This window comes from Urocitellus parryii, chromosome 7 (genome assembly GCF_045843805.1).
Source record: "Urocitellus parryii isolate mUroPar1 chromosome 7, mUroPar1.hap1, whole genome shotgun sequence".
NCBI classification, from domain to species: domain Eukaryota; kingdom Metazoa; phylum Chordata; class Mammalia; order Rodentia; family Sciuridae; genus Urocitellus; species Urocitellus parryii.
Genome location: NC_135537.1, coordinates 180728816 through 180741650, shown reverse-complemented (window position 1 = coordinate 180741650; position 12835 = coordinate 180728816). Strand labels below are relative to the sequence as shown.

General features: G+C 59.3%; 1 protein-coding gene across 1 annotated transcript in view; it reads left to right on the top strand.

Moving 5' to 3' along the window:
- Cyth1 (cytohesin 1) overlaps positions 1 to 10487 on the top strand; it is a 68011-nt gene extending 57524 nt beyond the window's left edge. Inside the window, exons 11-13 of the mRNA XM_026408405.2 lie at positions 5122 to 5193; positions 5656 to 5810; positions 8742 to 10487. Of these exons, the coding sequence (XP_026264190.1) occupies positions 5122 to 5193; positions 5656 to 5810; positions 8742 to 8820 (306 nt within the window). The 3' untranslated portion in view covers positions 8821 to 10487. The remainder of the gene's footprint in view (positions 1 to 5121; positions 5194 to 5655; positions 5811 to 8741) is intronic.
- Positions 10488 to 12835: the final 2348 nt, after the last annotated feature.

Genomic DNA, 12835 nt, shown 5'->3' with positions numbered 1-12835 from the left:
TGAAGGTGCCTACACCCGGTGTCTGGACATCTGTTGGTCTCTGTCACTGTCTTCTGGTTAAATGGCATTGCACAAGTGCTGGACAGGTGCCTGCAGGGTCATGCGGTTCTGGACTCTCGTGGCACTCGGTGATGCAGCCCTGGGGTGTCACTGGGCAGCCAGGAGGCCCTGCCCTGGGCATTCACCACCCAGAGGAGAGCAGTGCTCAGGTTGCACCATGTGAGCTGGCCTGCCACTCATTGTGATGGCATAGAAAGTGCTAGAATTCAAAATACCTGGGCCTCCATCACATGTTCAGGGGAGTGACCAAGGAGACACAAAGGTCGGAGACTTGAGGGGAAGAGAATCTAGAGCCACTCAGACTTGCCAGAGCACCTGGAAGGCAGCATGCAGAGCAGGAGTGAGGGGTCCTTCCAGAAGGTCAGCTGCTGGCCCAGCCGCAGCCACCGTCCCAGAGACCTGTCTGAGAGAGTGTGGAGCAGCTGGGGAAACAGCAGCCGTGTGGGAGACAGGGCCCGCGCACAGCCTAGGACGGCGGCCCCGCCAGGCAGAGGCAGGACGTGCCTGGAGATGAGGTCTGTTTCCGTGAAAGGGTAAGGGACGAGGCAAAGGATGGCGGGCCGCACCGCAGCCAGAGCTCCAGGGAGCTTCTTCACAGGGCTCAGCCAACAGCCACGGGCCACCAGCCTTGGCTGGAAAAGCAGCCGGTCCCAGCAATCTTCCCTGGCCGAGGTGGACCGGCCCAGCATGCAAGCTCTGAGGGGCTTGGGGGCAGCCCCCACCCCTTGTGCAGCCACCTTGCCATCCCTGCAGAGCTCACCAGGGACTGTATCAAGCAGCAGGGGTGGGAAAGGGACACCTGACCCTCCTCGAAAGATGCCACTGGACGGTAAAAGCCAACCAGGAAAGAGTGACCAGAAGAGGGCGTGGGGTGTAGAAGACCCCTGGGAGCCCTGAGCGCACCCCTTCAGTGTGGCCTGGCGCTGCTGCACACTGCGTGTGGGACAGCTGGCCGGGCGCTGCGCACGCTGCCGGTCAGCACTAAGGTGCGCCTGGCGGCAGAGCTCACCTGGCCACTCCCGCACAGCTAGAGCACGTGCTGGTGCTGAGAACTGGCACTGGGACAGGGCAAGTGCCAGCTGTGGGGAACCTGGGACCTGCACCCAGGGCCCTGGGATGTGGGACTGTTGCCGAGGTAGAAACAGCCCTGGGCCGAGATGTGCTCGTGAACTGGTGCTGAGATATAGAGTGGCCTGAAGTCCACTGGGCTGGAACGGACTCACTTAAACAAGGAACTGCTGTGGACCAACTGTAGATGGTGGCTGCGGGACAGTCGGGATGGGATCAGCCTGGGCCACGGGAAGTGAAGTAAGCAACAACAGTCAGAGGTGGGACCAGAGATGGCGCCCGGAGCTCTGAGGGTGCGTCTTACCTCTCAAGCACAGAGTCCGTGGGCACAGTAAGCCCTTTCCAGTCGGTGCCGGGCGCTGGACACTCAGGACGACTGGCTCAGGGCAGGAGAGAGCCCACCACAAGGAGAGGAAGCCCAGGCTGGGATGCCTGCTGCCAGCACACGGATGGCCCCTGCCACACGCGGTCCAGGAGCCAGGAGAGTGCCCTGCCTTGGGCTGGACGTGGGGAGCTTCTCCTTCTGAACTCACAAAACAGCCATCATGGGTGCTGTCCACAGTGCATCCACTGGTGAGCTGGGCTGCACCAAGCCTGGTGAAGAGCTGCTTGATGCGAACAGTGGCACCTTCCCTCTGAGCGCTGCACCCCGGGCCACAAGAACGGGCCAAGCTGGCCCAGAGGAGGAAGGGATTTTAAACAGAAAATGGTGAAAGAAACTTCAAAAGAAATAAGATAGGAGAAAGAAGAACGCCAAGGTCAGCACTCTGCTGCAGGTGCTGGTCCACCCGCAAGGTCTTCGCGGCCTGCATGGAGGCTGTGAGCGCCAGGTGATTCTCCGGGTCCTGCTGAGGGGCGGGGTCACACGGCAGGCAGGTTCCCCGCCTCCCGGAGCACAGAGTGTTAAAAATCTGTATCTGTAAGAATGACCACCACCTCTGAAGGTTCTTCATACTTTCTTTTAAACTTGTATAAGGTTATTTTAGGAGTTATCTCTTGTAGCAAAGAACACTTTACTTTGATGTTTAACACTTCAGTTTTTGCTGCAGGTTTTTTTTTCCTACTAAATTCTGTACAATTAGAATTTTTTTATGAAAACATTGTGAAATAGCCCACTTTCATGAAGCCTGTTCTATGTCTTTTTCTTTCTCTGTACACACACAAAATAGTTTCAACTCCTGTCAGAAGTGATGATTTATAGTGAGCGGATGTGGGATGTTTGTTCTTTTCTGCAATATTTTAAGCTCTTTATAATGAGCAAATATTATTTTTACAAAAACAAAGGCACTTGCACTTAAGAAAAACCAAATAAGCCAAAGACGTCAACACTGGTTAATTCTGTCTTCATGGGGACGGGTGACTGCTGGGCCCAGGTGGGCCTCTGTGAGGTGTGCTGTGTGTCTGTTCCTAGGCTTGGCGGTCCAGCTCACTTATTTATTCACCTATTTTTGGTGCTGGGAATCAAACCCAGGACCCCTTGAATGTAGGCTCTACCACTGAGCTGCACTCCCAGCCCCTGGCATCTGCTTATGGGATGAGGACCCTAGAGGTAGGAGCCTTCCAGTACTCGGAACCCCACCCTGTTGGCCAGGAGCCCGACCTTCAGTGCTTGGATCAGCGGTTCCCGGTTCGTGCCTCCAGCTCCTACAGATGGGAGAGCTCCTGAGTCCACTGAGGAGCTCTGGCCTTGTGTGAGGAGGAGCACAGGGAGGTCTGTGGGGAACAGGGTGCTAGGACAGAGAAGATGGGCACAGGGAAAGTAGTGACCACTGCTCTAGGCAGGTGTGAATCCTTCAACGTCCAGAACACACATCGTGCCACTGTGTCTCTGATAACTTGGGCCCAACAGTCTAAGAGGGAAAATGAGGTCACATCCCCATTAAGCCCAAATTATGTCAGCTCTTAGCCTGCCCACCCGCTCCCCGGCAGCACCCAACCCAGGGAACACAGAAGAATATTCCTGAGGCTCAAGCGCCAGCTAACCCTAGAAGCAAGGGCACGGGGAGGGGGGGGAGGCTCGGCGCTGGAGTCGCGGCACTTGGCTGAGAGCTGCTGAGGAGGCTGATCGGCCATCACCAGCACCACACCCCGCTGCAGGGCCACATCTCAAGAGAGTGACACCAAGTATCCCTGGACCGAGGGCCCTGGGCACAGTTGAGGGTGGAACAGCCTACAAAAACAGGAGTATCCGGGCACCTGACCTCTGCCCGTCCCCGTCCATCTCTCAGAGTCCAGCTGCTCAGGCAGAGAGAGAGGAGAGAGAGGCCCTCTGCCCTCTGTGCAGGCTCCCGCCCGGACGAGCCCCCAGTCCACCGCCCCGCCAGCTCTTGGCCCCTCTCCCCACTGCACAGCCGGAGAGTCCCAGGACCGGAGGAAGGCTTCTGAACCCGGAGCTCGTGGGGAAGAGGACTCGTGGGAGAGAGCCTTTGGTAACCACAAGAGGTCGCGCCCGGCGCCTGAGCCCAGGAGGGAGACGGGAGGCAGGAGGCAGCATCGAGGAAATCTGCCAGGAAGAGTAAAAAGACAATAAAGTTCTGGTGTTTTTTATTGTTGTTGTTTTTAAAATAAAAACAAGAACTAGACCAGGAGGCCCCACGTGTTCCAGAGGGGACAAGAATTCAACGTGGAGGTGGTCCTCAACAAGACGGTGTTTAACAAACCTCTCCAAGATGAAGGCTGGGCCTCCAGGTAAAAAGACTGACCCAGTGCCCTGCACAGCGGCTGGAACTAGGTCCACCCCAGGGCCACGTCCTGTGGAGTCGCAGAGCAAGGAGGGAGAGGAGAGCTCAGCAAACAGAGTGACTCTGAAAGCTGAAGACAGGGACACCATGCTTCAGAGCTCTGAGGGTCTTGTCGCCACCTGGACAGCTGCACCCAGCCCACTGTCCGTTCAGTAGCCACCAAGGCACCTCAGCAGTGGCCCCACGCCCACTCACAGCCCAGTGGAGGGTGTTCCAAGCGTGCTCAGGAAGAACAGGAGACGCTGTGGCTCCAGGAAGAAGCAGGGTCTTGAGGGGACAGGGAGGACAGGGAGGGAGGGAGGGAGAAGGGCACTTGAGGAGGAAGTGCCCGGGTGGAGGATGCCAGGCCCCTGAGGGATCTCACCAGAGCTGAGTCAGCAGGGGCCTGCAGGAGGTGGAACAAGAGAAGCTTCTGACAAGAGGGGAGACACTGGGGAAGGTGGACAGAAGGAGCAGCCCCCCACTCACTGGAAAGGGAAAGCAGGTCACTCCGCGGCACAGCCTGATGGGCAGGTGGTGCTCACGCAGCCCCCACGTGGCTGGGGCCGAGGCCCGAGGAGGTGAGCCCCTTCTGCAGGTGGCTCTCCGCAGCCATTCAGAGGCGTGCTCAGGGGAGGTTGGAGGCCAGCGCCAGCAGGTTGGCTGAAGGTGAGAAGAGCTGCCATGGGAGGGAGCTCGCTCGCACTGGTGGGCCTGGGAGTTTGTGCCTGTGTGACTGGGATCCAACGCAGGTGTGGACAGTAGCCGGCCGGGTGCTGGCGGTGGGGGTGTGCACTGGGCAGGAGCCTTTCAGAACAGAGGGGCCGCCCCCGGGAGGAGCCGTGTGCTGGCCTGGGTTTTCTGCTCTGTCTGGAGATGGGTCTGGCTGGAGCTGTCGGCAGACGTCTCTCTAGGGCTGTGCGATCTTAAGGGGGTAGGAGGTGAGAGGAGGCTGGGGGGTGTTCAGCCTGAGGCTGGGGGGGCTTCTAGAAACTGCTGGCACCAGACTTAGGGCTGAGAAGAGGAGGAGAGCCAAGCACAGGGACGAGGGCAGGGCAGGTCCTCCCCCTGGGAAGGAGCTCACTGCCAGGCTCACACCAGGGGTCTGTGGGCCTCCTGGCTCTCTACCTGCAAGGGACCTAGAGGGTTCCAGATCCTGGAATTCAGGATGGCCTGGAGCTTCATGTCCAGGAGGACGGGGACAGGACGGCTGGCTGGTGAGGCAACAGTGTCCTCGCGGGTGGTGACATCTTCCTCTTGGCACTGCCCTCAGGATAAGGAGCCCCGTGGGATCATCCCTTTGGAGAACCTGAGCATCCGGGAGGTGGAGGACTCCAAGAAGCCAGTGAGTACCCCTGATGAGGTACTGGGGCGGCCTTCTGCGGAACACCCCGAGAAGCGCCGCTCCAGTCGCCTTCCTTTCCCTTTCCCTTGAGGGTCCGGCCAGAGGGGACTAAGCTTGCTTTGTCTTGTTCTGCCTGGGTGTCACCCTCACCCTCACATGCAGTGTGGAAATCGTCCCTCAAATGGCAGCACCGCGCACCTGTGGCCTGGGCTGCGACTTCTTTGTGACCTTGGTGGGCCTTACATGCATGTTCCCTTTGCTGGTTTGGCTTCATGGGGCGCTGCGAGCCCTGCAGCCAGGCCGTCTTCCCGACAGTCCGAGTGGCGTGCAGTGGGCCCGAGGCATCCGAGGCGTCCTGTGCTGGGCTGCTCGTCTCCATAGGAAACACACCCAGCCCAGGTTTCCTGAAGGCTGGGGTGAAGGGTAAAGGCAGGGCCGTCCCTCTCGTCCCTCTCGTTTCAGAACTGCTTTGAGCTTTACATCCCTGACAATAAAGACCAGGTGATCAAGGCCTGCAAGACGGAGGCCGACGGGCGCGTGGTGGAAGGGAACCACACCGTGTACCGCATCTCGGCCCCCACGCCCGAGGAGAAGGAGGAGTGGATCAAGTGCATGAAGTAAGTGAGGCCTGGTGCCCGCTGCCTCCTGCCCACGCGCCTGCTGCTCCCAGAGCAAGGTGCTTGAGCAAGACCCCAGCCCCGCTTGGCCGCTGGCAATTTTAGTCTAGGTTGCCCGTGGGAGCGGGGGCACCCACTGGACCCTTCCTGCCGTGGGGAGCGCAGCCAGGCTGGCATTGTCTCAGTGGAGATGGGTTCACCCCATGAGACGCTTTGCAACCACAGATGAGGAAACTGAGGCACAGAGGCTCACACAGCTGCTTACAGCAGCAGTGCCAGGCCCTCCCCAGCCTGCCCCCGGGAGGAAGCTGTGGGCCTGGGGGAGACTGCCCGCTGAGCACAGGGCCACAGGGCCCAGGCTCTGACGCTGCCACCACCATCCACCCCTTCAGGTCCTGTGTGGGGCCTGTCCTCATGCGGCCTGCCGGCCTCTCTCCTGAGACTGAGGTCTGACCCTCTCGCGGGGGGCTGCCAGCGAGCACGGCTACGCGTGCCCATCACTCATGGCTGCCCCTCAGAGTCTGCCCAGTGTTTTCCTTAGAAAGTCTCCCTATTACCTGGGCCTTGGTGATGTCACCTGGAGAGTGGGAGGATGTGCCCCAGGGACCCATGGGTGTGCCCATGTGCTGTCCTTTCCCACTAATGGAGCTGAGGGCCCTCAGGTTGGTGTTTCAACCTGTGTGGGCCAGGGCTACATCCTGAATAGTGACTGGACGGGAGGTGTGGCCCAGAGGAGGGGGAGGTCTCTATTCCCATGAGGGTCATCTCTGCAAGTCCCTGCAGCCCAGAGGCAGGTGCAGCGAGAGGGTGGGCATGGAGCCTGCGCACCTGTCCTCCTGGTCTCTCTGAGCGTGTCTCCTGTGTGAAGGAGGAGGGTGGTGTGGTGGGCACGCCATCACTCTGTCTAGACTTGGTGGCTTCCCTGGATGGCAGCTAGTATGGGAAATGGCCCTGGACAGGAGCCAGAGAAACTCTCCGCTGAGCAGTGTTCAGTCACCTACCTGCAAGGAGGCTTGGAGCCCTGGCCTCTGGACGCTGCCCCTGTAGCTGGGTTGTGGATGCAACCTGCGTATCTTGTGCCCTTTTTTAATGTGTGTTTTCAGAAGTATTTAACTTTCATTATGAAATTTTTTTAGCGTATGGTTTGAGGTCAGGGTTGTCACTTTGTTCTTCCAAGTGAATGGTTGACTGTCAGGATACGGAGCCTTGACAGATCTGCCCCACCCCCATTCACCTGCTCTCACAGATTGTACAAGTGCCCGTGTTGACCACTGTGTTTCTCTGTGTGAACGCGGCACTGCTCCTCACCAGAGTGGGCCCTGAAAGACCCCTTCCTCCCCCGCTCCCCAGCTCTTCTCCCAGGACAGTTCTGGCTGTTTGTCCATCTTGTTCACAGCTTTTGCTTCTGGGGTAGGAAAGTGAAGCACTCTGTAAAGTCCTGCAGAGGCTCCCCAGTCCTTTCACTTGGACGCCAAGCCCCTGCCAGGGTTGTGAGCTCTCCTGGGGGCTCCAGAGCCAGCTGTGCTTTAGGACAGGACGGGCCCTGCCCGGGGACCATTACCCTCACCTTGCACGTGAGGACCTCAGACCCGGCAGGCCAAGCACACAGGGCATGCTGCTGTCCAGCTCAGCAGGGAGCTCAGGCCCTGCGCTGGTCAGCAGGTCCGTGCTCTGTCTGGACCGGGCGCTTCTCCCAGGCACATGGTGGAGACAGCAGGAGGAGGGAGGAGACTGACCTGGAGAAGGTTCCTGATATCGTGGGAGGGTTCTGCGGAAGGTTGGGTGCAGGACGTGCTTGTTTCTTATTACGGGTTCCAAGGGTCCCCAGCAGCCTGAGTTCGTGGTGGCACTGGCATGCAGCTGTCACAACAAAGTCTCATTGAACAGAGTCCGGCTGTGTGCCCATGGTGGAGCGCAGTGCAGTGGTGCTGCGACCGTCACCGGGGGCAGGTGTGCCAGGCACGCTGATGTCAGGCACAGTCCCAGAGCCCGCCCAGGCTCCTCCACGCCCGCGCGCAGTTGAGGGATGGCAGCAGTGGCGCTGGCCCTGATGCCAGCCCGGTGCCCTCTGCCATTTCCAGCAGGTTCCCTTTAGACATGCCCGCCACGGGCATCTCTGAACAGGAACAGCAACTTCCTGAAGGGTCAGGCCGTCCAGAACCAAGGAGGAACCAGCACCTCCCAAAAGTGAGACAGATGTTTAGAATGACCAGATTCCCTCATGAAGCCACTGGGTGGCAAGGTCCCCTCAGGACATGTTCCCGGACTGAGGGGACATCGACTCTGGTGAACAGGCTCCCAGTCGGCTCAGCAGCGCCGTGGTGGCTCCTGGCACCATCATCTGGGGCGCTAGCACAGTGCCTGCTGCTGTGTGACTGGACTGAGCTCAGGACTGGTCACCCGTAGGAAGCCACTGAGCCTCAGGACTAGAGGATCGCATCTTGAGAAAGACAGCAAGGAGGGCCCGCGCCTGGGGCCTGTCCCGTGCTGCCCTGCTCTCGGCCAGGGCGACCCCCACTCCCCTCGATGCCCAGCCCTTCGCAGGGCCCCCACCGTACCAGCCCCCCGCAGCAGCACTGCGCTCCCGTGGGTGGTGCAGGCCCTGACAGCCTCTGGCACACCACACCTTGGGCAGCTGCTCGTGACACATTTGGTTGTACAGCTCTCATGGTTGCAAGGGAGTCAGGTCAGCGTGGGGCTTGGTTTCTCCTCTGAAGCAGAATGCGGCTGTGAGAAGGGAAGGGCTCCGTTCCTGGGTGTAGCTTGATCATTAGTGAAAACTGGCAGAGCCCATGAAGCTGTCTTGCCTCGCGTCCACCAGAGCCTGTTCCCTAAGCCACTGTGAGGACGGTGCAGGTGGGCGCTGGCGCGCACCAGCTCTGCTCTGCTGGCCCTGACCCTCGTGTCTGTTTTGCCCTTTCTGTTCTCCAGAGCAGCCATCAGCAGGGACCCTTTCTACGAGATGCTCGCGGCGCGGAAAAAGAAAGTCTCCTCCACGAAGAGACACTAGCACTACCAGGACGTCACCTTCGTCACCCTCGAAGCTCCAGCCCTCCTCCCGCCTCATGAGGGCGAGGGGAGCCACCTGCCCGCCTTCCTGCAGACTAGCTTCAGCTTCTGCGGCTTTCTTTCAGGGGAGATGGGTGGGTGGGTGGCTGTCGCGGGGAAGGGCCTGGCGCCTGCCAAGCATGGGTCCTGGTGCTCCCTCCCAGTGCAGAGCGCCCGCGCCTCTGGGTCCTTCCCAGGAGCGCCTCCGGCCTGCGCCTGAACCTACTTAGGGATGTGTCAGTGCTTCAGAACGGAGGAAAGGAAGAGAAGCCACGAACTACAAAGATCTATTTTTTTCTTTTTTAACAACACAGTGCTACATTCTGCCCACCCAAGGAGGGCCCCCGTGCTGCTGCGGGGTCCTCCGGCAGGGCCAGCCAGCTGCCTGCTGAGCCTCTGGGAGCCTCTGCCTGGTGGCTTCTCTGGGCGACAGGGCTGAAGTGAGGGCTGCGGCAGGAGGGCCCTGGGCACAGCAGTGCGCGTGCAGGGCGGCCCAGGGCAGCGGGCATGGGCAGGCCGAGCTGCGGCCCCAGTGCCTGGGCACCGAGCAGAGGAGAGCGCTGACGGACCCTGTAGTCTTTCTCCCTAGAGTCCGAGGCTTGCTGGGCTTTAGTGGAAAGTTCGCGTTTTCCTGGAACTAAATACCTAATAACCAAAACTGTGAGAAGGTCCTCCCATCGGTCCTGGATGGCCTGCCGGTTCCCGCCCGCTCTTTTCTTTCTCCTTCCCCAAACTCCGCTCCTCGTTCTAGAGGAAGGAGTAGGTCTTACCTGATCCCTGTTGGCCTTCAGCCTTTTCTGCCTCAAAACTGGCCCCCACTGGACTATTCTGGTGGCTCTGTGGCGGTCTCCAGAGGGGCAGGCCCTTGTCTGCTCAGCAGGGTGCGGTGGAGCGGTGGGGCCAGCCTGCCTCTCCTCCTCCTGGTGTTGTGAGTGGGCCTGGCGCCCCTGGCTCCCCTCGGCACCCTCCTGCCGTTCTCTCAGGGACTCTCAAGGGCAGCTCCGGCCACAGGCCAGGGCCAGCGTGCCGGTCCAGGCAAGCAGGTGGCGGCCGCCCCTCCGCATGCCCCTCCAGGTGCCAAGGGCAGGCTGTGCAGAGCCGCCTCCAGCAGGCAGAGACGGGGACCTGGTGGGCTGAGGCCTGGCTCCCGGCCCTGCTGCCCTGCGGCGGTGGGGCTGGGGCCAGCCTGCCCAGCCTGAGCCCCACTAGGAGCTCCAGGCACTTCAGCAGGAGTCTGTGAAGGTGACAGTGGCAAGGGGGGTCCAGGCTGGAAACCTGAGCTCTCTGGAGAACCGGGCAGGGCCCGCCAAAGTGGGGGTGGTCAGGGCCAGCGCTGGAACCCCCCGCAGGCCCAGTCCCCCGCACTGGCTCTCACAGGTGTTTCCTGGACAGACAGGCACCTGGATCAGTGTTAGTCTATTTATCAGAGGTGTAAATAATCATGTATAGTTTTTCGCCTTTTAGATTATTTTGTATTTGTTTAAAAAAAGGTTTTGTCAAAATATAAAGAAATGACTGAAAGTTGTTGACAGGGTTTTTAAAAAAATAATTATTATTCCAATTGTTCTTGTTTGTTTTTGCCTTGTAAACTAGCGCCAAGGAACTGCAGCAAATAAACTCCAAACCTGCCCAAACCACCTCAGCCTCTGCACGTGTCCCCTGCGGCTTCTGAGCTGGGGTGGGCGCTCCTCAGCCCTGCTCCTGGCAGGGCACGCCACGCCCCCGGGAGGAGGGGTGATTTGAAGGGTCAGTTGGGAGCAGAGCAGGAAAGGGATCGGCTTAGTGCTTGTCCCTTACTTTTCCCAAGGAAAAATAGAGGCCAAGGGCCCACCCTTAAAGAGGAGAAGTGAGCCTCGGTCTCCAGAGTCACTTCAGCCTCCCCAGACACCTTGTGGTGCCAGGAGCAGGAGGGGCAGCCGAGCAGCAGACCCCAGGGAGCCACCACAGCAGCCAGGAGGGTCGCTTGCTGCCCAGGTCCTCCCCAGCGTCCCTGTGACCCCACCTTGCTGAGAAGTCACCAAAAGACAGAGCAGCTGTTGGCCCCGAAGGCCAGGCTACTCTGCCTACTGCTCCTCCTATCTCGGAAGCAGGACCTGCTTTCTGCCTGCCTTCCTGAGGTTCTGCCCGCCTTCCTGAGGTCCTCCCTGCCTTCCTGAGGTCCTGCCCGCCTTCCTGAGGTCCTGCCCACCTTCCTGAGGTCCTGCCCACCTTCCTGAGGTCCTCCCTGCCTTCCTGAGGTCCTGCCCACCTTCCTGAGGTCCTGCCCACCTTCCTGAGGTCCTGCCCACCTTCCTGAGGTCCTGCCCACCTTCCTGAGGTCCTCCCTGCCTTCCTGAGGTCCTCCCTGCCTTCCTGAGGTCCTCCCTGCCTTCCTGAGGTCCTGCCTGCCTTCCTGAGGTCCTGCCTGCCTTCCTGAGGTCCTCCCTGCCTTCCTGAGGTCCTGCCTGCCTTCCTGAGGTCCTCCCTGCCTTCCTGAGGTCCTGCCCACCTTCCTGAGGTCCTGCCCACCTTCCTGAGGTCCTGCCCACCTTCCTGAGGTCCTCCCTGCCTTCCTGAGGTCCTCCCTGCCTTCCTGAGGTCCTGCCCACCTTCCTGAGGTCCTGCCCACCTTCCTGAGGTCCTGCCCACCTTCCTGAGGTCCTCCCTGCCTTCCTGAGGTCCTCTCTGCCTTCCTGAGGTCCTCCCTGCCTTCCTGAGGTCCTGCCCACCTTCCTGAGGTCCTGCCCACCTTCCTGAGGTCCTGCCCACCTTCCTGAGGTCCTGCCCACCTTCCTGAGGTCCTGCCTGCCTTCCTGAGGTCCTGCCCACCTTCCTGAGGTCCTCCCTGCCTTCCTGAGGTCCTCCCTGCCTTCCTGAGGTCCTGCCTACCTTCCTGAGGTCCTGCCTGCCTTCCTAAAGTCCTGCCCACCTCCCTAGGTCCTCTCTGCCTTCCTGAGGTCCTGCCTGCCCGTGACTCCCTCTCTTGCACATGCCCTTAATTCCATGCCCTTCTGATTTCCTTCCCTCAGACCATAAAGATGTCCAGATCTCAGGTAAGAAGCAGTTCCCTAGGCTCAGGAGCAGACCAGGGCGCCGAGCTTGCCGCTGACTGCAGCCTAGTGTAGTTCCAGTCGGGGTGTTCAGGCAAGGACAGGCCTCCAGAGGGGAAGGGGGAGGAAAGCTCTCCCCACTGCAGGAGCCTGGCTGGTGCAGGGATCTACCAAAAGGCATTGGAGCTAATGCGGGAATTCAGCGGGACGCAAGCCACGAGGCACTGTAAAAAGTCCGTTGTATCCGGTGCATTAGCAGTGACCAAGCCCCCCAAATTTGATAATCCCATTACAAAAGCATCAGAAAGAATAAAATACTTAGAAATAGCTTTTTTATTATTGTAACATGACCTATGTGCTGAAAACTATAAAACATCATTGAAAGACATTGAAGACCTAAATAATATCAAGATCTTGAGTTCATGAATTGCAAAATTTAATATTAAGATAATGCTTATCAAATTGATGTACACATTCAGTACAGTTCCCATCAAAATATCAGCTGCCTAAAATATTAGAAATGAAAAGCCTACCCTAAAATTCACATGGAACTGCCAGGGACGAAGCCAAAACCATCTCAAAAAAATGAAAACCGATATCCGAAAACCAGCCTGAACTCAGCCGGTCCAGAGCTGCACAGCAGACTGGACGGGGCAGAGCCGGAGCCATCTGAGGTGACCCTGCTGTAGCAGCCGCTGCGGAGCTGACCCTGCAAGTACCTAACGGGGCCTAGGGTACAGCTAGCAGAGCTCAGGGGGACGGGCACGGAGAAGACTGCCAGGGGGTGGAGTCCGGAAGGTGAAGGGAGCTCACCTGGCTCCACCTTTAACCCGGTGCTTCTGTGACCGTCTGTGGCAGCTCAGTGAGGGACGCGGAAAGAGGAAGGGGTTGACAACCCACAGCCCCGCTGTCCCTGAGCACGTGGCCCAAGAGGAGAAGAACACGGCG